The following is a 24,393-nucleotide window of genomic DNA, read 5'->3' as shown; positions in this document are numbered from 1 at the left end:
GGTTGTTTGCTTCTCCTTAATCACTATCATTTTCTTCGTCTTCTTCTTCTTTACTTTATCACTATCATTACCTTCTTCTTCTGCTTCTTCTTATTCTTATCCAGTATCATCATCAATATAATTATCATTCCAACCGTCACCAAAACCCTTTTGTGTCAGTGCAGGTCATGTACTAAGAGAGATAACTTGCAGCCTTGTTTCCCTTTCCTTGTGGCATTCCTTCCCTTGAGCTGAGAGAGAGAGGGAGAGAGAGAGGGAGAGAGAGAGAGAGAGAGAGAGAGAGAGAGAGAGAGAGAGATGGACAAAAAGTCAAGAGTACCTCCCCACGTGAAAAAATCGCAAAACGTCTATTGATTTCTGTTACGGTGATTTGTCTGTGGGAATGTGGACAGGGAAGGAAGTGTGTGTAAGAAGAGGCTTTGCGGGCAATATCTCCATATCAACAAGCTGGCGTGTACAAGTAAGTAAGAGCGCTCAGTCACTAATCAAGTCTGCACATCTGTTAAACTGGGAGATCGGAAACAGAAAAAAAAAGAAAAAAAGTCCCCACCCTTTAGCCACCAAGCGCCTTGACCGGGATTCGAACCCGGAACCTTCAGATTGAACGTCCAACGCTTTAACCACTCGGCTGTTGCGCCCGTCGCTGAGAAAGAAGTGTTCCAGATGATTCACAGACGTCAGATATGTGAATTGACTTTGTGAGGCACTGTAAAGCCCCGACACACTACGCCATGTATTTCTTCCTCATTCCCACTCTGTCCTTCTGTATATATGCATGCACCCAAGGCCTGACTAAACGCGTTGGGATATGCTGTTGGTCAGGCATCTGCATAGCAGATGTGTGTGTGTAGCGTATATGGATTTTTCCGAACGCAGTGACGCCTCCCTGTCCGTTGCCTCTGTCTGTTTCTCCACTTCTCTCTGTTTCTTGCGTGTGTGTGTGTGTGTGTGCGCGCGCGCGCGCGCACGTGTGTGTGCGTGTGCGTGTGAGTGTGTGTGCGTGTGTGTGTGTGTGTGTGTGCGTGTGTGTGTGTGTGTTTGTGCGAGTGCATGTGTATGTGTATATGTATGTTTATATTCATGTGTGTGTGTGTGTGTGTGTGTGTGTGTGTGTGTGTGTGTGTGTGTGTGCGTGTGGAGAGAGACCGAGAGAGACAGACAGACAAAGACAAAGACAGAGAGAGAGGGACAGACGGGAGGGGTAGGATCATGGGTAGACTGACCCAGACATCACGGAGACAGCCCAGCACCAAAAGCTGTATCTTAAGTGGGATCAGCTGACCGATAACATGTATCGGTATCTCCTTTCGCTTTTATCTCTTGTCGTCCAGTGTGGGTCTATCACTGCACAACACAGTCAGAAACTTCGTCAACACATCTTTTCTCCACTTAAAACTTGAACCTGGTAAACTCTTCAGCCTCGCTTGATCTTCGTTGACAAACAGCAGGCACTGGCAATAAGTTATTCCTGTTAAGAAGATACTTCTACTACTACTATTACGATGACGATGACGACGACGATAACGACGAAAACAACTACTACAACTACTTCTACCACACCTGCTGGTGTTGCTGCTGCTACTGCTGCGACTACTACTACTACTACTACTACTACTACTACTACTACATCATCATCATCATCATCATAATGATGATAATGATAATGGACGCCCATATCTGCAATAGAAGTCACATATACATACATATACATGCATTCAATTAAAAAATAGTATTTATATAGCGCTGAATCTTGTGCAGACTAATCAAAGCGCTTTCGCATACATTACTATAAAACTGGAGAAACTGAAGACAAGGAAGAGGCAGGGGAGGAAGACTATCTCGGGAAGTGGTGGGTTTTCAGGCCAGACTCGAAAGAGAATAGTGCACGGAGACCTGATGAAGCGATTCGGGCACGCACACACACACACACACACACACACACACACACACACACACACACACACACACACACACACACACACACACACACACACACACACACACACACACACACACACAGAGCCAACAGAAGTTCAAGAAACACTTTTGTAGGCAAACGATAGGCATGTGGCCATATGGTAGTCGGTAGGCAGAACGGAAGAGGTGTATTTTGATAAACTTACAGAACTGAACAGGGGAATACACGTGAGGGATTCAGAAGGGTAGACTGTTCCCTACCACTGGACAAAGTCAGGGGAAAGAGCTCTGACCTTAGACTTTTTCGTTCTTCTTTGATAAATCATTAACACTCTGGAACCAGCAGCCATGCGGAAAGATCTATGAGTCTACATCGAAAGTCAGTCACAAAGGTGTGCGGGTGGTGTGTGGGTTTTTGACGCTAAAATACATGACAGCTAGTTTGCAATGTTACCTGTGAGAGAATGGCAGCCAGTGTAGCAGGTTCCCAAGAAGAGAAGTCATAATGGTTTGTCTGGAAGTTCTAAATAGTAGCCGTAGAGCAGAGCTCTGGATTTCATGGAGAAAATACAAAACTGTGTGTCCTTCAGCTCACACCGGAAATGTCCCTCCAGTGCCATATCATTGTATTCCCCAGCGGTGTACTTCTACACATCCACCTTGATAGAACTACACCCGTCTGGGGAGAGGTGAGGATGTGGGCTACCCTGTGAGACAAGTTTTTGATCACTAAAAACAAAAATAGAAAAGAACGAAGGAATGAAAAAAAAAGAAAGAAAGAAAGAACGGAAAAAAAAGAAACGAAAAAGTGTGTGTCTTCACCTGCCTTCTGTGATTTACACACACACACACACACACACACACACACACACACACACACACGCACGCACGCACGCACACACACACACACTGGCGCGAGCAAACACACACACACACACACACACACACACACACACACACACACACACACACAACACACACAAACACACCCATACACACGCACGCACGCGCACACACATATGCAAGCACACGCGCACGCACGCACATTCGAAACATCATTTATCTGTTTACGATATCATACTCTATTTTCACTTTCACCTATTGCAAAATATTGATTAAAAAATACTCATGGATTATAATTCGGTGCGTGTGAACTGGCGTAGATTGTGTAATCATCTAAAGAAAGTTTTCATGTGCCTATGTGTGAAAAAAACCAAACAACAACATTAAAGACGTGGTGTGTTAAAGAAATGGTGTGTGAAGAAAGTAGATGTGAACCGAGGTATCTTGAGTTAACGTGATGACGAGGATGGAGGCGGAAAAGTACCTGTATGTTGTGGCCTTCCTGTTGGTTTCTCCGTGTAAGATCATTTTACTATTTTATGTCTGTTCATGAAATTGTTAAAGATTGCTTCAGCTTGTAAGGAAGTCAATAAATATTCCATAGAGCCTTTGTGTGTGTGTGTGTGTGTGTGTGTGTGTGTGTGTGTGTGTGTTGTTTTTTGTTTTTTTTCTCTCTCTCCATCTCTCTCCGTACCTCTCTATTCCTTAGACAGAAAAATAAATACACGAGAAAACTTCAGTCTTCAGTTTATTGTCACGAGAATTGATGATTTAAGAAAAAAATCTTCCTTTGATTAATGAAAACAGCTACAACGTTTTGGTTTCATTTTTGTCACAAAAAGAAAACATGCTCATTTCCTTTTGTTTTGCATCATTTCTTCTATTCTTAGTTTCGTTTGCTTGTGTTTTCTGTTCGTTCATAAAAAGCAGTGTAGACAAGAAATGTAAGCCATTGATCTTTCTTATCATGTGTGTGTGTGTGTGTGTGTGTGTGTGTGTGTGTGTGTGTGTGTGTGTGTGTGTGTGTGTGTGTGTGCAGATATTTGTACATGCCAGGAAAATTGCCTCGACGTCAGCTGCGATTTCGACACTCAAATTCCCTGTATGAGCAGTAACAATGACGAATTTCAAAATACATGGATGCAAGGACAGACAAGTCAAAATATCACACCCACCTCAGGTAAGACATAATTCTCTCTAAACGATCATAGATTTTTTTAAAGATATAATCGGTGAAATTTCCCTCAAAGTATTCATTTATAAGCGACACGGTCCCATTTCTTAACATCACCAGTCTGTAAATGCCCACCCTCAGTTTTTGGGTTAATAACTGTGCATTGGGTAAAATACTTTGTAAACGACCAACCTCCATTACAAAAACAAAACAAAAAAAAGGGAGAAGAAGAAGACGACGAAGAAGAAGAAGTGAGTAATCTTCAAGAAGAATTTGTGGAAGTCGGTTTTGCTAAAACGAGAAATTACTCCTCTTGGAAGAGTTACTGTATTGAAATCATTAATTTTGCCCAAAACTGTCCGTCTGTGGATGTTTCAAGCTGATCCACCTGACAAGGAAGGCTTCGGGTACCACACTATATTGACTCTCTTAAACTTATTTAGGTAAGAAAATTAGAGACAACGAAGCATGAATGGGAAAAAATGTAATTCAAACAATACATCCAAATATGACTCTTCGGAAAAATTTTGGCTCAAATCTTTCTGGTGATAAACAATTACCCCAACGTTTTTTGAATGATGTTTTTCATGCGTATACTGAATGTAAAAATTGGGAATATAGTTGTTTTAAGGATTGGATTAAACGTGGCGTATACTTATCAAATGAAGATGACACGTTTTCATCTTTTGAAAACTGTAAAGGAAAAATATTTGATGAGAACTGACCACATTACATACACAGGATGCAAACAAAGAATAAAGCATTACATAAGATGTCATCTGATAATTAAGGATAGTAACTCTAAAGCCATTTTAAACAATTCTTTACACAAATAAGGGTGCTCGTGTGGTATAACGTCGAGTCGGATGTATCGTTCTATAAACAATGCAGTGCTCAAAATCAGTTCCTTAGTAAATAACGAAAAGACAACTGGCTACAATTTAGTCCCTCGGGACAAAAGCATGCCTTAGTATCATCGTTGAGAGAGAGACAAACAGACAGACAGAGACAGAGAGACAGACAGACAGACAGAGACAGAGATCCTCAATCCTGACAGCCTTTTTTTGTCTGAAAGGGAAATACGCATATCCCCTCAAAGGGTCTGGATCAAACTCGCAAGAGGCAGGTATGACAACATGTGAGTTCAATGTGTACGTTCCCCTCCGCGTCTCCTTTGACTACATCATCACACACCATGACAACCACCTACAGGTATTCAGGCAGTGCAGTGAAGAGGAGGGACAAGATTTCCCCTACAAGCCATCAGACCAACAGGGTCTGTGGCACAATGTGAGCTTCACACTTGGTCCATGTCACTCTGATACTGCCGATGGAAGGGTAAAATCTCTCTCTCTCTCTCTCTCTCTCTCTCTCTCTCTCTCTCTCTCTCTCTCTCTCTCCTCGGCTGATGACATTATAAAGTGTCGATGTTCAGCTCTCTCTCTCTCTCTCTCTCTCTCTCTCTCTCTCTCTCTCTCTGTGTGTGTGTGTGTGTGTGTGTGTGTGTGTGTGTGTGTGTGTGTGTCTGTGTGTGTGTGTCTCTCTCTCTCTCTCTCTCTCTCTCTCTCTCTCTCTCTGTCTCTCTCTCTCTCTGTCTCTCTCTCTCTCTCTCTCTCTCTCTCTCTCTCTCTCTCTCTCTCTCTCTCTCTCTCCTAACGATGCCACAGCCACAAAGCTATGAGGCCAACACACTCAACACACAGGGTGCAGAGGGCGGGAGGCAGTGTGACAGACCTGGTAACTGCTGGGCCAAGGGGTCATGTGTCTGAAAATCTCTTAGCATAGTTCCTTTTCGCATGTTCGTCATCAGCAGGAACATCGAGATAGTCACCAAACAACTTACCTTCTTCTTTCCAGTCAGCATATAGATCTATCCATAACACTGAAACTGCTTTGTTGAAAGTAGTTGATGACCTTTTTCACTGTCTGTTAATGAAGGCAAACTCTGTGTTGACCTTGCTCGATCTGTCGGCTGCGTTTGACAAAATAGACCACAGTGTACTCTTTTCCAGACTTGAACATGTATTTGGGATTCATTCAAAAATTCTGAATTGGTTTTCTTCATACCAATCCAACCGCTTTCAGTCTGTCTATGATAATAACTTTAAATCTGATCCAACCCTTTATCTCCTATGGTGTGCCACAAGGCGCTGTTCTGGGTCCCGTTCTGTTCGCTCTGTACGCTTTTCCTCTTTCCGATGTCATTTATGGTCATTCTATTCTTCACCACGCTTTTGCTGTTGATACTACAGAACCTTGTCAGCCAATGCCAGATTGCATTTTTGATGCTAAGTCCTGGATGACATTCAACACACTAAAGCTAAATAATGAAAAAACTGGAGCTGTTGCCTTCTGAAAAATCCTCGTGTCAATACAAAAAATATATGGGGAACGTTATTTCCTCTTTGATGCTCCTCATATCTCGAACAACCTTCCTCATATTCGTGCATCTGATTTCATCTCTGCCTTTCGTTCTTCATAAAAAGACTCATCTTTTTTAAACCTATCTATAAGAACTCTCACTTTTCTTCTTTTACAACACCACTCCATGCCTGTCAGCTCACTTTCTATGCACGATGAACGAGAGATGGAAAGTTGGGAGGGGTGTGTGTGTGTGTGTGTGGAGGGGGGTGGGGTGGAGAAAGATTGCTCATGAATGATTCCTGTAACTGGTAACTTTTTTTTCTTTATGTAATACGCCCTGAGCTCTTAGACAGAAAGGGTTCTATACAAATGTACATTATTATAAGATAACTGAAAGAAGGCCGATCTATCTCTTTCATAGAATGATTGTGCATAGGCCTCATCACTTACTACATAATATCAAGATAGATCAAAATCAACTAATCTTCTTGACTTTATTGGAGAGGGAAGTGGTGATGGACCTTCAGTCTGAGATAGATTTATATTGTGACCGTAAAACAATGGAATGGGAATCGATGTCAGCTGCTTTGACAAAGAGTTGTTCGGTGCCCAGTACACAACTTTCAGTCCGACTGACACTTGTTTCTGATGGTGAACAAATATCATCTAGATTGTTATAATATGTATGTACTAGCAAACCTCTTCCATGGCTCTTTCCTCCACCTCCATCCATGACGATTTCAGTTTTGTTGTTTGCAGACTGCAGGAATCACACTTCAGCCATGGAGGCTTTGCCTCTTGTTTGGAATCAGTTTAAGTGGAGTTTTAAATACTACTGTCTGAATGAATAATCAAAAGTTTAAGCATCAAAACTTTAGGTCATATATTTGTGGTAAAAATGTTGACATTCAGTTCATAAACTTCTTTTTTCTGGTATCGTCTGATAATGTTAATGATGATGATTATGTACTGTTTGTATAATTTTACATTTGTTCTTATGTATCACATGGTCTGTCAGTCTCTCTCTCTCTCTCTCTCTCTCTCTCTCTCTCTCTCTCTCTCTCTGTCTGTCTCTCTTACACACACAAAGACACACACACACAAACAGCCCCCCCTCCCTCCACACACACACACACACACACACACACACACACACACACACACACACACACACACACACACATACACAAACAGACGTCCACACACACACACATTTTGTGCACAATTGTTTACAGCACAATGTTGTGCATTTGTTCCAGGTTGTCTTCAGGGGGTCTGCAAAACATGAACCGAGCATTGCAGTCGATAATATTGTCATCCGACCATGTGAGGGTTTGCTGATAATGAACTTTTTCATCTCTCTCTCTCTCTCTCTCTCTCTCTCTCTCTCTCTCTCTCTCTTAGTTGGCTGCATCTGTGTGTGTGTGTGTGTGTGTGTGTGTGTGTGTGTGTGTGTGCGCGCGCGCGCGTGTGTGTGTGTGTGTTTCTCTCCCCCACTCTCTCTTGTCCTAAATATATTGTACTTGTTGTGTTTACCCCCCCCCCCCTCCCTGTTTCCCCCCTCCCTGTTTCCCACCCGACCTCATTATTGCACACCATAGTATGTTCCTGATACTTACTTGCTACTTTTTTTTTTTAGCTAGTTTTATCTTTCGGCTTGTCGGTTATACTTTGTACTGTGTTGTTCCCTTATCTAATATTCATTTGTGGTTGTCTGTTTGTCTGTTTGTTTGCGTTTTTCAATTACAAGGCTGGGTTGAGGAAAACCATGACTAAATTATACCTCATACTCTTCTTCTCGTCAACTCCATTAACTCACTCAGTACGGCCAGTCCTCTCTTCTCCTCTATACAGACCCCTCGGATGTCCAGTGGGTGTCTGAATGACCCAACCTTTAGCTTCCGTCGTCAGAATTGTGGTATTCTTTGTCAACATTCACTCTTCAGTATGAGAGCCTTCCGCTTGCAGTATTTTGATGGTGGTAATTGGGGTGAAACGCTGTTAACGTCGTCTCTTTCGCCGTTCGTATGGAGAGAGTTAACTCTATGAAGAGTCACTGGGTGCCGCACATAAACTGTTCACCAGATTTCTCTCAGGTCTGTCAGTTGTGTCAAAGTCTCAGTCTCTAAAAGAAAAGTTTTCCTGTCCCCTGTCCATTGTGCAGTGCTGTCAGTCGATCCCATTTCTGTCTCCCCCTCCGTCTCCCTCTCTCAAGTGTTCATTGGAAGAGTGTTTTAGCAAGGCCATTGTATTTTGTTACATGGCCATACCAACGTAGTTTTCTTTTTTTTTAACTGTCATTAGGACATGGCCATATTTGCAGTTTGAGGGTTTGGTGCACGTACGTGTCTTATTACCTTGACAAAAATAGTATCAATGCACTTCGTTTCATTTCGTTTTTCTGCCCATCTTAATTTATCTATCTATCTATCTAATCTTTACACACACACACACACACACACACACACACACACACACACACACACACACATATATATATATATATATATATAGAGAGAGAGAGAGAGAGAGAGAGAGAGACAGACAGACAGACAGACAGACAGACAGACAGAGAGGGCAATAGAAGGTCTCCATAGAAGAAGCACCCCTCAGCCAAGTGTTTCGGCACTTAACTCCTTACACTCTAAGGGGGACGGGCCGCATCCAGGTCATGACTCTTGGATGCCCTTGTATTGCCGTCTTTTTTTCCAACCTTCTCGTCAGCAGGTTCGAACATGCGTCTCCAAGGTGGTGGCCACATCAGGACTGAGTCACCTTTCTTGCAGACGTTTTAACCACTGAGCCATCGTACGCCTAGTTTGGGTAGGGAATTCCTCCTCGATCACATCCGGTTGGACTCTTACCTTGAGAGCCCTTGTTCTCTCTCTGCCAGAAATCGATAGCTGTTTCATGAGGCTGTGTGCAGATGCGCTTACAAACCCTCTTGCACCAATCTCTATGGCGAGGACTTTGGCTCGAAAGCCAGATTCTCTCAGGCCGCTGGCAAGACTGGCATACTTCTCGGTCTTGCAGATGTGGGCTTCCTCCATTCTGCTTTCGTATGGCACAGTTAGCTCTATCAGAATCGCTTGTTTCGTTGCCTTGGAGTGGAGTACTATGTCAGGTCTCATGCCGCTCTTGCTGATATTTCCGGGTGTTTCTTCCCCTCCGGTAGGTCAACGGTGCATTCCCAATCTTCGGCACCATCAACAGTCCACGTTTCCATGCTTTGGATGTAACAGCTGTTCCTGGCCAGACTTTTTGCCCTCTGCAGAGGAACTTCTGGAACTTCTGGTGGTGTGGGTGCTCCTTGGGCAGTGCTCACAACGTGTGCAATTTCTTTTAGCACTGGGTTGTGCCTCCATGTGTACCGTCCTTGGCTTAACGCCGCACTGCATGAGCTGAGGACATGTTCCACTGTTTGCCATATATATATATATATTACGAACACACATACGCACACTAATCACACACACTGGCATGCACTCGCGTGCGCTCTTTCTGTATTTTGTCGGGAAAAAGTATAGTTGGTAGAACTCAGCTAACGCAAAAAAAAAAAAAAAAAAAAAAAAAAAAAAAAACCTCTGTTGGCTCTCAGCTATAGCCTGTTTGCAGCAATCATACTGTGTGAAAGGAAAGCCAGATTGTCGGTTACTCCTTGTGTGGAGAAAAAATGTAGTTGGACCTGTACCCAACAAATAAACCAAAGTAACGCTTTTGAAATGGATCATGCACTACAGGCAAGGATTTTTTTTTAATTCAAAGATTGCCTTGAACTGACCTAAACTATACGAAAGAAAAACACCAACATCAATCAAAGAGAAAGAAATACTTCCCAGTCAGTTTGTACCCAGTCTACTGTCTGTCATCTGTCCAACAGATCTGCATCTTTTAAATACGACTGGTACCAGAATATAATCTATTTTGGCAGGATTACCAGTGTTGAATGTGGTTATTTGTGTTGTCCTATGCATGCCGTAAAGGTCTTCCATGCACCATCTCCTATCATCCCTACCACAGTTTAAGACGTTTGTGACTTGTGTAGAAATTCTACGTCCTAGAAATGCTTTTGTCTTGATTACGGTCAACATGACTTAACATATCCACCAGTACAGGGAATGTAGACTTGCAGTATAAACAGGTCCAGAATGATGGGGCTACCATTCTCTTGTTTTTTTGTTTGTTTGTTTGCTTGCTTTGTTTTTGTTTTGTTTTTGTTGTTGTTTTTTTGTTTTGTTTTTTGTTGTTGTTTTTGTTGTTGTTTTTTTGTTTTGTTCTCTCAGGTCCACTTCAGACAATAACTACTTCAACAACTGACACCACCGCTACTGCTACAGCAATGACAACAAAGACAACAACTCCCGCCACCACCACAACCCCAACCCTAACCACCTCCACCACGGTTCCCACCCCAACCAGCACTGCGACCTCTTCGTCCACGACATCGCCAACATCGGCACATACAACAAGGTTGTTGTCTTCGGTTCCGGCATCGTTGTCAACGTCATTGTCAGTATCTTCATCGTCGTCGGCACCGTCATCGTCTTCTGCCTCCTCCTCCTCCTTTTCTCTGCCTACATCGCCTTCACCGTCATCATCACTATCGCCAGATTTCCGAACAAGTGCATACAGTGAGAATGTACCTGAAGATACCAGTTTCCATGGTATACACACTGCATCTGTCTCTTTCTGTTAGTTTGACTGTCTGTCTGCCTGTCTTTCCGTCTCTCCCTCACTCTCTTTCTCTCTCCCCTCCTCTCTATCGCCATTGCCATGAGAGCGTGTTCGTGTGTGTGTGTGTGTGTACGCGTGTGTGTGCGTACGCGTGTGTGTGTGTGTGTGTGCCTCTGTTTATGTGCGTGTGTGTATGAAACTTTAACATATTTTTTTTCTTTCTATTGACATCAAATGTTGCTTTCAATTTGAAAAAAAAAATCTTTTGAATGACAATGCACTACCAGGAAGGGCACGCGAAACAATGAGCGTTTCCACAATTATCTTACTGCTGCTTTTTTTCCACAAGAGTTAAGCACTTTTATCTTTACATTGACTGACAACAGTTATGTGCTTCATTGTTCGTCAAAAGGGCAGCTTACTTTTATCTTTACATTGACTGACAACAGTTATGTGCATCATTGTTCGTCAAAAGGGTAGCTATCCCTGCATGGTCTATAAGTTACATTGATGCATACATCTGCTAGGAGCTACAAAATGCTGCCACGTAATCGGACATGAATCTGGAAAATAGTATTGGACAGCTCTCACTCATTCCAAACATTAATTCTATTTTTAAAAAAAACACACACCATAAAAACAACAAAAAAACAGAATACTTCATGCATGAAAAAAGCTGTTGTGTTGACACTCATTATGATGGCATTACACCGTTTTCATAACGCCGAAAGGCAAAGCAACATCCATGGTGATGGATATTCTAGTTGTCATAAAGTCTGAACTTTGATGGAATGATAAACTCAATGATTTCTACGACTCTAACGATTGATGTTTGATCTCATGACTATGATTATGTTTACTTAGCTGTTGACTGCCAACCAGCACTCAACGTACAAACAATCAACACTGATAGTGAGGTCCAGAATGATAATAATAAAATCATTTCGAGGGCCATGACACACATATGAAATAAGTTATCAGTAATTAAAAGGGAGTCAGTTGAACATGATAACAGCATTCTGTTGATCACCTTTTCTGCCTAGCACGATAGAACCGCAAACTGCTGTGTAGATCAAATGCGTCTATTAATCAGAAAGTTTCCTGCCTGGTTTAAAGTTTATTTCATTGTAAAACTGAGAACAAGACGAATTCATTCAGTAAGCAACACTGTTTCCGTTAAGAAAAAAAACAACAACAAAAAACATCGCTCTCCCCAACAGACAGAGAACCACACACACACACACACACACACACACACACACACACACACACACACACACACACACACACACACACACACACACACACACACAAATACAGGAACAGATAAATGCGCGTTCACACGCGTTTAAATACGCCAGCATTTATTTAGTTCCCATATCTTCCTTTCGCGTACACGATTATTGGTCCTGTATTTCCCTTGTTATTAGTGGTTGTGTTCATTCATTCATCAATAGGAAGGAGGAAGGTGGCAGAATGGTTAAGACGCTCAGCTGCCAATACAGAGAGTCCGTGAGGGTGTGGGTTCGAATCCCGCTCTCGCCCTTTCTCCTAAGTTTGACTGGAAAATCAAACTGAGCGTCTAGTCTTTCGGATGAGACGATAAACCGAGGTCCCGTGTGCAGCACGCACTTGGCGCACTGAAAAAGAACCCATGGCAACGAGAGTGTTGTCCTCTGGCGAAATTACGTAAAATGAAATCCCCTTTCATAGGTACACAAATATGTAAGCATGCACTCAAGGCCTGACTAAGCGCGTTGGGTTATGCTGCTGGTCAGGCTCTGCTCAACAGATGTGGTGTAGCGTGTATGGATTTGTCCGAACGCAGTGACGCCTCCTTGAGAAAGTGAAACTGAAACTGAAACTCATCAATACATTCATTCATGTATCCATTCAGGTAACTCCCTGGCTTCCTCTGCTTCACCCAGTTCTGCTGAGCCTTCCGATACGTCCCCTCCTCCTTCATCACCACCACACAGCCAGGACACCAGCAGGAAAACAACCACGCCAGAAACAGGCGCTGGGACTGACAGCAGGCCTCGGACACCTTCCCCATCCCCACACCCCACGTCTTCCCCCACCCCTTCCCACCCGTCCCCACCTGTCACCTCCCCACCTGTCACTTCCTCACCTGTCACCTCCACACACCCCACGTCTTCCCCCACCCCTTCCCACCCGTCCCCACCTGTCACCTCCACAAATCCCACGTCTTCCCCCACCCCTTCCCACCCATCCTCACCTGTCACCTCCACACACCCCACGTCTTCCCCCACCCCTTCCCACCCATCCTCACCTGTCACCTCCCCACACCCCACGTCTTCCCCCACCCCTTCCCACCCATCCCTACCTGTAACCTCCCCACCTGTCACCTCCCCACACCCCACGTCTTCCCCCACCCCTTCCCACCCATCCTCACCTGTCACCTCCCCACCTGTCACCTCCCCACACCCCACGTCTTCCCGCACCCCTTCCCACCCGTCCCCACCTGTCACCTCCCCACACCCCACGTCTTCCCGCACCCCTTCCCACCCGTCACCTCCCCACCTGTCACCTCCCCACACCCCACGTCTTCCCGCACCCCTTCCCACCCATCCCTACCTGTCACCTCCCCACCTGTCACCTCCCCACACCCCACGTCTTCCCGCACCCCTTCCCACCCATCCCTACCTGTCACCTCCCCACACCCCACGTCTTCCCGCACCCCTTCCCACCCATCCCTACCTGTCACCTCCCCACCTGTCACCTCCCCACACCCCACGTCTTCCCCCACCCCTTCCCACCCATCCCTACCTGTCACCTCCCCACCTGTCACCTCCCCACACCCCACGTCTTCCCGCACCCCTTCCCACCCATCCCTACCTGTCACCTCCCCACCTGTCACCTCCACACACCCCACGTCTTCCCACACCCCTTCCCACCCATCCTCACCTGTCACCTCCCCACCTGTCACCTCCCCACACCCCACGTCTTCCCGCACCCCTTCCCACCCATCCCTACCTGTCACCTCCCCACCTGTCACCTCCACACACCCCACGTCTTCCCCCACCCCTTCCCACCCATCCTCACCTGTCACCTCCCCACAGCCATCCTCAGCAAACAGCAGCAGGAACACCAGGAACACCAAGATCATCATCGGAAGCAGCGTGGGAGGTGCCGCCTTCCTCATCCTCGTGGTAGCAGCCGCTGTCATCATCTTCACCAAAGTGCGTGGCAAAAACAAGGTCACAGTTCTGTCCAAAAACAGTCTATTGGACAACGAGCTGCCCTGTCCTGGGTCAACTTCCAACATATGTCCTGAAGCTACGGACCTTCCGTCCTTCAGACAGTTCTGCCGAACTGGTCCAGATCATCAGCAACCGAGTTCCCTTGACACGATGACCAAACCAGAAGAGCGTGGTACGGAACTGTAGAAGAGCAGCTAACACCTACACCAACAGAACACACGGACAGACAGCATCCCAGTCACCGCCACACCCAAGGGAACCACAGCCACAGACCTCAGCATGTACACAGAGAACTGAGGGGACCTGGAGGCAGGGACTTCAGTGAAATGATGAAGGACATCAGCCTGTACCGAAGTGTCCCCCACCGGGTGATAGCACGGCCAGTCACTGTGCAGCCCTCGTTTTACATTCCCAGGGTGTGGCTGAACAGCACAGAGCCTTCCATGGCATTGTCTCGGGGACACGTAATTGACATACATTCCTTTTGTGATCTTTGATTTTCACTTCCTGCACTTTGCATTGATTTATACCCACGTCTAACATGACTAGTAATAAAAAGAACGAACTTTCCCAATTCAAGGGATTAACTACCACATCTATGACATGCACTTTTCCTTGTGATATTAAGATGTCATTGCAAAGATCATTTAGAAAGAAAAAAAAACCTTCTCTTGACAAAAACGAAATAAAGAACTACAGGTCTGTCTGAATTTTGCACTCTCTCTCTAAATTATAGAATATGTAGTTCTTCAACAACTTATATGACATCATCAAAACACGACTTTTGTAACTCTTTCCAGTCATCCTGACGAAAAGGACACAACGCTACTCTCCTGTGAGAGATGAACGATCTATTTGCAACTTTTGTTAAAGTCAAAAATTTTATTTTACTGTTTTAGATCTTTTCGCAGCATTTGACACTATTGCTCACCAAATGCTCTTTTCCCGATAAATATCTACTTGTGGCAATAGTTCTACAGCACTGAAATGGTTCAAATCTTACTTAACGAACGGAAAAGTTTGTGTCTGTCAACAATATCACAGCATGTCCCACAAGGCTCAATGCTTGGTCCCATTCTGTTTATAGTGTATACTACCTCTCTGGCTTATTACAGAACCACTTTGTTGCTCATGAGTTGTTTGCAGATGACATTTATGTACAAAGATCAGCCCCACAGAGAATGTTCAAAAGAAGTTCATGGTCTACGAAAATGCGAAAACTAATGATGATAAAACCGAACCTATCACCTTTTCAGAAAATCAAGAAACGAAAAGATTCATTATTGATTCTAAACTCATTATGGTAGATGTAACAAATGTTTGTCAAACTGCCATCCATGAGCTCAAAGGAATTAGTTCAATGCAAATATGCCTTACAAATCCTGCAACAAAAAATCACTTTGTGTGTGTGTTTGTTTTTGTTTTTTGTTTGTTTGTTTTTTGTTTTCTTTTCTTTTCAGGTTAAGTTACTGCAGTTCTTTATAAAACAGGTTTACCTTCTCCTTTCAAAGAATCTTTAGTGAATGTTCAGAACTCTGATACTCGTCTGACCCTGAACGTGTCTCGCAAACAACCGTGTACTCTTTTTCTGTATGTTACACTGGCTTCCAATATCCCAGAGAATAAAGTTAAAATTAGCTTGCATATGTTTCACTTCATGGACTGATTTTACTCCCTCATACTTTTCCGATCTAGTAAAGAATTACAGTCCATCCCGCCCTGACCTGCGTTCTTCGTCTAACAGAAATGTGAAATCCCTCGTCACAGATGTAAGTCCCGTGGTTTCCGAATATTTCCACACTACGGAGTTTGGTTTGGAACTCTTTACCACAAAACACTAGACAATGTTCTACTTTTAGCATTTCAAGCAAAGCAAATATTGATATCCTTTACTTCCTGTCATTGTAATGGCAAGGTATCTTACTATTTTTGTACAACTTTCAAATACTAATACAAGATAGCAATATAATTACTAACTTATGGAATGAACTATCACATGATCCAAATCAAGGATCATCCATCGTTCAAGAATCAAGTGGACGAATCCATGAAATTCCCAACTTTTTTTTCATAGAAAATTTGAAGGATGTAATATGCTGAATAACAGAGCGTTTAACCTTGATCCAATTTATACCAAACTATGTCATGAAACAATGATGGGACTATTCAAAAGCTTAAAAGCTTGCTTTGTCCCTATCTTACCACCACCGCTACTACTACTACTACTACTACTACTGCTGCTGCTGCTGCTGCTGGTGATGCTGTTGGTGCTGCTAAAATACGTTAAAATAACCCGCTCTCACCTGTGCATTAGGGTACAGAGCCAAAATCTATACGGCTGCCTGTTCTTTGATTTCTGCACCAAAAAACTAATAGTGTCAACTGTCTATATGTAATAACATGCATACGTCATTTACTTTACGTTGTGTTTTTATTGTCGTCATAAATCTGGAATATGTGACGTTCTTAATGCATCTCGTACAGTAGGAGCATGAATACTATTGCAAGGAAATCAAACCTGTAATGGTGTCATTCACACTTACGTAAAATCCTGAAATTGTGTCTTTGATTATATTCTCAGAGTATTCTCTCTCTCTCTCTCTCTCTCTCTCTCACACACACACACACACACACACACACACACACACACACACACACACACACACACACACACACACTGGGTAGTTATTACACTTTCATTACACGTTTGTTTGTTTGTTTTTGTTTCTTTTTTTTTTCTTTTTTTTTTTTAGCTTCTTTTTATTTTAAAAATCTTCTCACTGAATGGTTATTTTTCATTTTCCTCTATTTTTATTTGTGTTGTTTGTTTTGCATTATTTGTTGTTGGTGGTGTTTGGTGTTTTTATTAATAATTTATTTCTTTACTGGGGTTGCTACAATAAAATAATATTTTTTGTTATCGTTTCTCTTGATAAACATTATCTTATTCGTTCATTCGTTCGTTCGTGTGTTCTATGTCTGTCTGCACTCACACACACACATACACACACACACAGTATACTTGTTTCGTTATGTACCTCGGATTTACGGACAGAAGCAAAGCTTTAACACACACCCACTGCCCCTCTCCTCAAACGAAGGAACGAAGGAATTAATACATTTGTAGGGAAACGAACGAAATAATGAAAATGAACACGATTTATCCCAAAATGGAGGTCACCATATACATACATTCAAGCAAGTCACCTCTCTTTGCTGCGAATAAACATCAGGTTTTACTAGGCACTGTGTCCTGGCGGCCAGAGAAAGAAAAAATAAGGTACCCCTGTAAACATTTTAATACAACCAGAAGAATAATGTGAAATCGACAGATAAAGAAAAGCGTGCTATTGATAATGATTTTTTTCCATGCACGTTTGAAAAACGGAGAGTGGACAATGATGGACAAACATACTACATGATTATCGAAAGTGAATTGTAACGTGGATCCGATGTTGTGTGTAAGAAACCATCATGAAATAAATCATTGATTCTTTATCTCAACCCGAAGGTCGTTGGACTTTAAAACATCTGTATCAACCCCGCACCTCTCTCTCTCTCTCTCTCTCTCTCCCTCTCTCTCTCTCTCTCTCTCTCTCTCTCTCTCTCTCTCACTCCCTCCCCTCTCTCTTTCTCTCTCTTCTTTTTATCCCTACCGACTGGATGTAAAGAAGCATGCATACTTATTCCGTTTCCCTCATCAAACAAAAGTTTTATTTGTCCGTTATTTCGTTCGTTTGTTCTCTCTCTCTCTCTCCTTTTCCCCCCACATACTGGATGTGACAAAGCATGCATGCCAATTCCATTTACCTTATCAAACAAATTCTCTGTGTGTGTGTGTGTGTGTGTGTGTGTGTGTGTGTGTGTGTGTGTGTGTGTGTGTATCTGTCTCTGTCTCTCTCTCTCTCTATGTCTCTGTCTGACTGACTGTCTGACTGTCTGTCTGTCTGTCTGTCTGTCTCTCTCTCTCTCTCTCTCTCTCTCTCTCTCTCTCTCTCTCTCTCTCCACCACACATGAACATCAACGCTTCCCATCTATGATTATAATAGTCATTCCTCAGCCCTCGCTGAGCCAGATTTTCAGCCTTGAAAAGAACACGGGCCCACTGATAGCTGAATACACAGTGAAGGCCGAACATGCGTTTCACGTGATGAGCCCACCTGCCAGTGATGATATTAGTCTGGATGACAGCAGCATATCATAATGTACCTTTGTACTTAGAAAACAAACAAACAAACAAACAACAACAACAACAACAATGATAACAATAACAATATATGTCCCACTTATTCAACAGCGGTAGTAGGTCTTTCTTCAACCAAAACAAATGATAGTTTGATGACATTGATCAGCTCTTCGGCTGACAAGAGCGTCCTTCCAATCAGACACCGCTGTTCCCATTGAATTTTCGGGCGTCGTGTTGTGTTTGGTGCTTGGGAGTTTGTCTGTGATTGACAGCTGGGGTTTGTCTGTGATTGATTGCTGTGGTTTGACCACCACCCTCACCATCCTCTATTACACCCTCACCATCCTCTATTACCCCCTCACCATCCGCTGTTACACCCCACCCCTCCAATTTCCCTCACCTCCTCTTTTTTCTCATTCTGGTCTCTCTCTGTCTGTCGCTGCCTGTGGATTGTATGCCTACCAGTGCGCCTGCCTGGCTGCCCGTCTGACTATGTGGCCCCTCCCCCTCTCTCCTTCTCTTTCTGTCTCTCGTAAATGATCGTAATAGATGCAGAGATGTGCATTGAAGTAGACCCACTCCAACACCGAGAATGGAGATGCTGACTAACATGTTTATCGTGGTCTTCTTGATGTTTTCTTCATGTAAGTTTTATTTAATTACTGATCTTGAAATGGATATGATGGATTGGATTGTACTGTATTGTATTGTATTGTACTGTATTGTATTGTATTGTATCTATGCGTGTTTTATTCTGTTTTGCTTTGGTGGGTGGGTATTGTATAGTCCGATACACGCTCAAAGTGACATTAGTGGCATTAAAGCGGAATTATCAAAAACTGGTTAATAAAACAAAAAATAAATCTACAAACCGCTATGCTGAAAATTCTACGAACATTACTTAGCTTTTAGTAACATGTAGTTTGTTTGTTTGTTTTTTTCAGTAACTTTGAATTTTGAAAAATGGTTTTCATGCCTGAAAAAGGATAATAGGACTAAGTAACCCCCCCCTCTCTCTCTCTCTCTCTCTCTCTCTCTCTCTCTCTCTCTCTTGTATGTGTTTGTGTGTGTTTCTCTCTCTCTCTCTCTCTCTCTCTCTCTCTCTCTCTCTCTCTCTCTCTCATTCTGTGTGTGTGTGTGTGTTTGTGTGTGTGTGTGTGTGTGTGTGGATTTACAGTATCAACATGTCCAGGATGGTGAGGATGACATTTTGTTTCACCCCCCCCCCCCCCCCCACACACACACACACACACACACCCTCCCCCACCCCCACCCCCTCTGCACACATCCCTCTTTTCTTTCAGGTCCACTTCCAACAACAGCTACTTCATCTGCAAATTCCTCTTCCCCCCTGTCGTCATCATCACTCACGTCATATGGGGGATGGTTGCACTGGAGACACGGCCTCTCCCTGTCCTCACCAGCAGAGGGTCGTGACAAGGGAGGCTGCAGCGGAACAGCACCAGCGTCCGTGTCTAATGCCGCTAATCCAGTGTCGCTGACAACTGCAGCGTTGTCTCCAACATCGTTGGCAACACCGTCTGCAGCATCGCCTAAAACATGGCCACCATCGGAACCAGCAGAGCCTTTGGCACGATCCAGTCTGCAGAGTGCGTTTTCTGCAGCGTGCCAACCATCGTCGGCATCGAGCCTTGCAAGCTTGCTGTACCCCTCTCTCTCTCACGTCTTCAACAATGCCTACAACATCACCAGCAACATCGTCTATAAAAACTTGTACAATATCATCCGCAACATCGCCAACAACGCCGTCTGCGAATTCATCCATACCATCGTCTGCAACATCATCTACAATGGCCTCTGTAACGTCGTCTACAACATCGTCTGCGACATCGTCCGAAACATCGTCTGCAATTTCGCCCCAAACCCCATCTGCAATATCATCTTTGACATTGTCTGCACCGCTGTTTACAACGTCCTCTGCAACGTCGTCTATAACTTCATCTGCAACATCCTCTACAACATCATCTGCAACGTCGTCAACAACATCGTCATGAGCACCGTCTACAACATCCTCTACAACACTGTCTACACCGTCTACAGCTTCGTCTACAACATCGCCTAAAACATCGCCTACAACATTGTCCGCAACAAAACCACGATCTAGTCAATGCAATGTGTCTTCTACACCCGCTCTCTCTCTCTCTCTCTCTCTCTCTCTCTCTCTCTCTCTCTCTATCTATCTATCTATCTATCTATCTATCTTAAACTCCCTTTTCCTCAGCTCTTCTGAGAGTGATTATCGTTACTATTTCTGGTCTATGCAAAATAAAAGAAAGTGTAATGACACGAAAGGCACTTTTCGCTCGCAAGCGGAAGTCTTGATTATTATCTAATGCTGTGTTGGCTTGTAATTGTCAAGATTTGTGGTGGTGGTGGTGGTATTGTGTTGTTTTCCCTCCTTAAAAAGAGGGGGGGGGGGGTTGTTTTGTTTTTTTCAAAAGGAAACAAATTACAAATATAGACTTTTTGACATCATGCATTAATTATATGATATATGATCTATGTACGATACATTTATCAAACATTTTCCATATTCTTAAGCACATTAATACATTGCAAACACATTTCGAAGACTGACATCGACAGCTACTTCCTACCCTTGTACAACAACACACGCGCACAGTCTCTCTCCAACTGACTTTGTGCTATTTCCACTATATAAGTTCTTTTTTTCAGTTTGTCCTTTGTATGTACTGTTCTGTAACTTATTATTTGATATAAGCATCAAGGTTGTATTACAATTAGGCATTCTATTCTCTTTACCTGCCTTTTCTCGCTCAGTATACAAGAGATTTTCAAATAAAATGAAAAAAAGAACAATCCCCCGCACCTCCCCCCTACCCACAAATACACAAAAGTCCTAAGATCGCTGGATATCAAAAGATAATAAAAGAAAGAAAAAAAAGGAAAAAGATGAAAGAAAGAAAAGAAAAAAAGAAAAGAAGGAGGAGGATGCACAGAGGAGTTCCATTTTAGAATTAAAAAACAAAACAAAAAAAAAAAAAAAAAAAAAAAAAAACGGTCAAAGTCTCAAGGAGCACTTCATCTATGTTCGGCATTTGTTGTAATCTGTAGCCCATACGTGCAAACCAACTAATTGAAAAAGACTTAACTAAGAAGATAGATTATTAGGCTCATACGTTGCCGTTACTAGTACAGAACAGAGCAGCCCTTTTTTTTTCAAAAAGTCATAGTATCGCATATTCTGTTGCATGAATATACTTCTCTATAGCATATATGTGTTTCAATTGATTAAGAAACGGTTGTAAATTTGATTTGATTAAATCAATCCTGCTCTTGTGGATAAAGAATTTTGCCCATAACACTACTATCAAGTCAAAGATTTTGTCGATTATTGTTTTACTGTTTGTCACAAACAAAACGTGTTCATTGTTGAATATTGACATTTTACAGTTTCACGTTTTTTCTTTCAAAAATTTCTCCAAAGCACTACGACACAACTGATTAACGTTCACACGATGGGCTAGTCGACACATACACCATGGGACCTTTGCACACAATGTGTCTGCACATGCACTTTTGTAACAACATGCACACCCTCACATGCTAAGGTAATTATTGGTATATGGTATATGTTCCATCAATATTTATCACGTTCATTGAAATAAAGTTTAGAATATACAATGATATGCAAGCATTCGTGTTTTGAATCATGTTTCCTTTGTACACGAAGCAGAACAATAAAATATGATAGTTGATCCAACATGTGTGTACTGCATTTGTGTCTGTAGGCGCATGCTGTGCATGTATGTATGTTTGTATGCATTTGTGTATGTATACTTATATATGTGCATGTGTGTGTGTGTGTGTGTGTGTGTGTGTGTGTGTGTGTGTGTGTGTGTGCAGTGTATGTGTGTGTGTGTGCAGTGTATGTGTGTGTGTGTGTAACAATGATAACAATATCAATAATCTTAATGCAGTCTTTTCAGGCCATCTGGCCCATATGGACAGAAGAAGTGAAATTCCACATGGTATAAGCAGCACAAGGTGAGCATTCAGGCATCAAACATTAAGTGTTGATTCTGAATTTTAAAGATCCACAAATGCACGTAGTAACCTTGAAGGCTAACTTCCCACTCAGGTTTCTACATAGCATCTGAACTTTAAAAGATGGTGGAAAACGGTGATAATAAAGTGGTACATATCTTTTGCGAACTGTTGCATATCTGGGGCAAACAAAAAGAAAATGTACAAGATCTTCAGTACGATTCAAGTTACAATACTTGCAAATCGGATCTGACAAACGATTACCAAAACGAGGGATTCCATCCAGTGGTAGACGATTAACTTAATCAGACACAGAACGCGACGATGCTCGTGATTGTCTAACTCACCAATGCAACTAGTTCTTCTAATTTCTGGATGATATAATCAGTAATCACCTTCTTTCACAACAGGCTCATGCCAGCTTCGGCGAAAATCATCTTCTAGTCTGTCCTTGAAGATCCTTTGAAAATACTCAATATAACCCACATCTTGTATTGCCCATACATACCGGAATCCGAATTTACACAATGTGGTCCTTACTTGAGCTGCCCACGTGTGTCTTCCATTGTAATCAAGCATGAGTAACATCGTGGTATTGTTGTGGTTATCGGTCTTGGGATAAATCAATAAGTCCACACCAATATTTGATAAGCAGTACATAAGCATCAACATAAATGGGAAATAGACCACACTCTCCAATGGCAATGCTATTTCTAACATCTCTACCCACACCCAAAATCATTTTACATAGTTTTATTTGTACCTTTCCGATGGCTTCGTAGCGCTGGAAACCCCATATCTCGGAGCCAGCCATACAACAAAGTTGGTTTTATTTTGACATAAAAAATTTTGAATATAATATCAGCTGGCATACTTTATAACTTGAAATACAGACTTTTAATCTCTGCTACGGCTCTGAGTGCCTTTCCCGAAAGATTATCAACACATTTGGACCAGTTTAATGTGGCAGAAAAAATCACTCCTAAGTAATTGTAACTGGGTTCAACTTTGCTCTGTCTACCAGCATAAAACCACTTTTCATAATCTCTAAGAAAACCACCGTTCTTGAAAACAACTACCTTTGTCTTATCCATAGTCACTTCAAGATCAATGACAATATTGTTCAAGACATTCAATTTTCTTCTGGAGATCAATCACGAGTCAGAAACCAGTGCGATATCATCTGCATACATCAAAAGAAGAATTCCCGTTAAATTTCGATCTGAAAATATATCAATTCCCTTTGTGTAGTCGTTAATCAATGCATTTTGTAGTTCAGATATGAAATGAGAAAACAGAAGAGGACTGAGAATTCAACCCTGTCTAACCCCTGACATGCACTCAAAATATTCAGTGACATTATTCCCAACTCTAACGGCCGCCTTCACTTATTTGTACATGCTTGAAAGTGTTTGAAACATCTTTCCATGAATTCCTTTCTGAAGTAAAATATGGACTTTCAATACTGTCAAATGCCTTGGAGAAATCAACAAAAGTGTATAAAAACGACCTCTTTTTTTTCTTCTTTTTTTTTTCTTTTTTTCTTTTTTTTCTTTTTGTAAGGTATTTCTGAATTAATGATTGCCGTAAAAATATATTATCAGTGGATATCAGGACATAAAGTAAATAAATATATTGTTTTGTAATGTTGGAAAAAAAATCTTCATCATAAGAAGAAGGAGGTTAGATTAATTTATGTACATGGCAATGTTCGAAATGGTTAAAACGAAATTTTATCAGTTCAAGGCTTTTATTGATATCTACGTAGATTTTCCACTGTTAGAGACTGTGAACTAAATGAACTTAGTGAAAGAAATACCTCCTGTTTCGCACTTGTTGAAGCATATTACGCTGAAAGAGGCCAGTTTGGTATTTGAAGATATGAAAAATAAACACCCTGGTACAGATGGTTTCACGGCAGAAATTTTCTGGTGTTTTGAAGCATAGTAAGGGAGTTTCATCTCTATGTGTTTCTTCTATG

General features: G+C 42.4%; 2 protein-coding genes across 6 annotated transcripts in view; both read left to right on the top strand.

Moving 5' to 3' along the window:
* Positions 1 to 3,148: 3,148 nt before the first annotated feature.
* Positions 3,149 to 24,393, top strand: part of LOC143282128 (uncharacterized) — a 53,978-nt gene continuing 32,733 nt past the window's right edge. For 4 of the 5 annotated variants that reach the window (XM_076587650.1, XM_076587647.1, XM_076587645.1 and 1 more), the window contains exons 1-3: positions 3,149 to 3,278; positions 3,800 to 3,940; positions 5,010 to 5,272. In XM_076587650.1, the coding sequence (XP_076443765.1) occupies positions 3,218 to 3,278; positions 3,800 to 3,940; positions 5,010 to 5,272 (465 nt within the window). In that variant the 5' untranslated portion in view covers positions 3,149 to 3,217. Of the gene's footprint in view, positions 3,279 to 3,799; positions 3,941 to 5,009; positions 5,273 to 7,557; positions 7,625 to 10,581; positions 10,963 to 24,393 lie in introns of all 5 variants that reach the window. The other variant, XM_076587649.1, reaches the window with a different exon arrangement.
* LOC143282127 (uncharacterized) lies at positions 18,807 to 21,392 on the top strand. Its single transcript, XM_076587644.1, has 2 exons — positions 18,807 to 19,027; positions 19,688 to 21,392. Exons 1-2 carry the CDS (start codon positions 18,976 to 18,978, stop codon positions 20,464 to 20,466), a joined length of 831 nt encoding a protein of 276 aa, XP_076443759.1. The 5' UTR covers positions 18,807 to 18,975; the 3' UTR covers positions 20,467 to 21,392.

This window comes from Babylonia areolata, chromosome 5 (genome assembly GCF_041734735.1).
Source record: "Babylonia areolata isolate BAREFJ2019XMU chromosome 5, ASM4173473v1, whole genome shotgun sequence".
NCBI lineage: Eukaryota > Metazoa > Mollusca > Gastropoda > Neogastropoda > Buccinidae > Babylonia > Babylonia areolata.
This window is presented reverse-complemented; position numbering and strand designations above follow the sequence as displayed.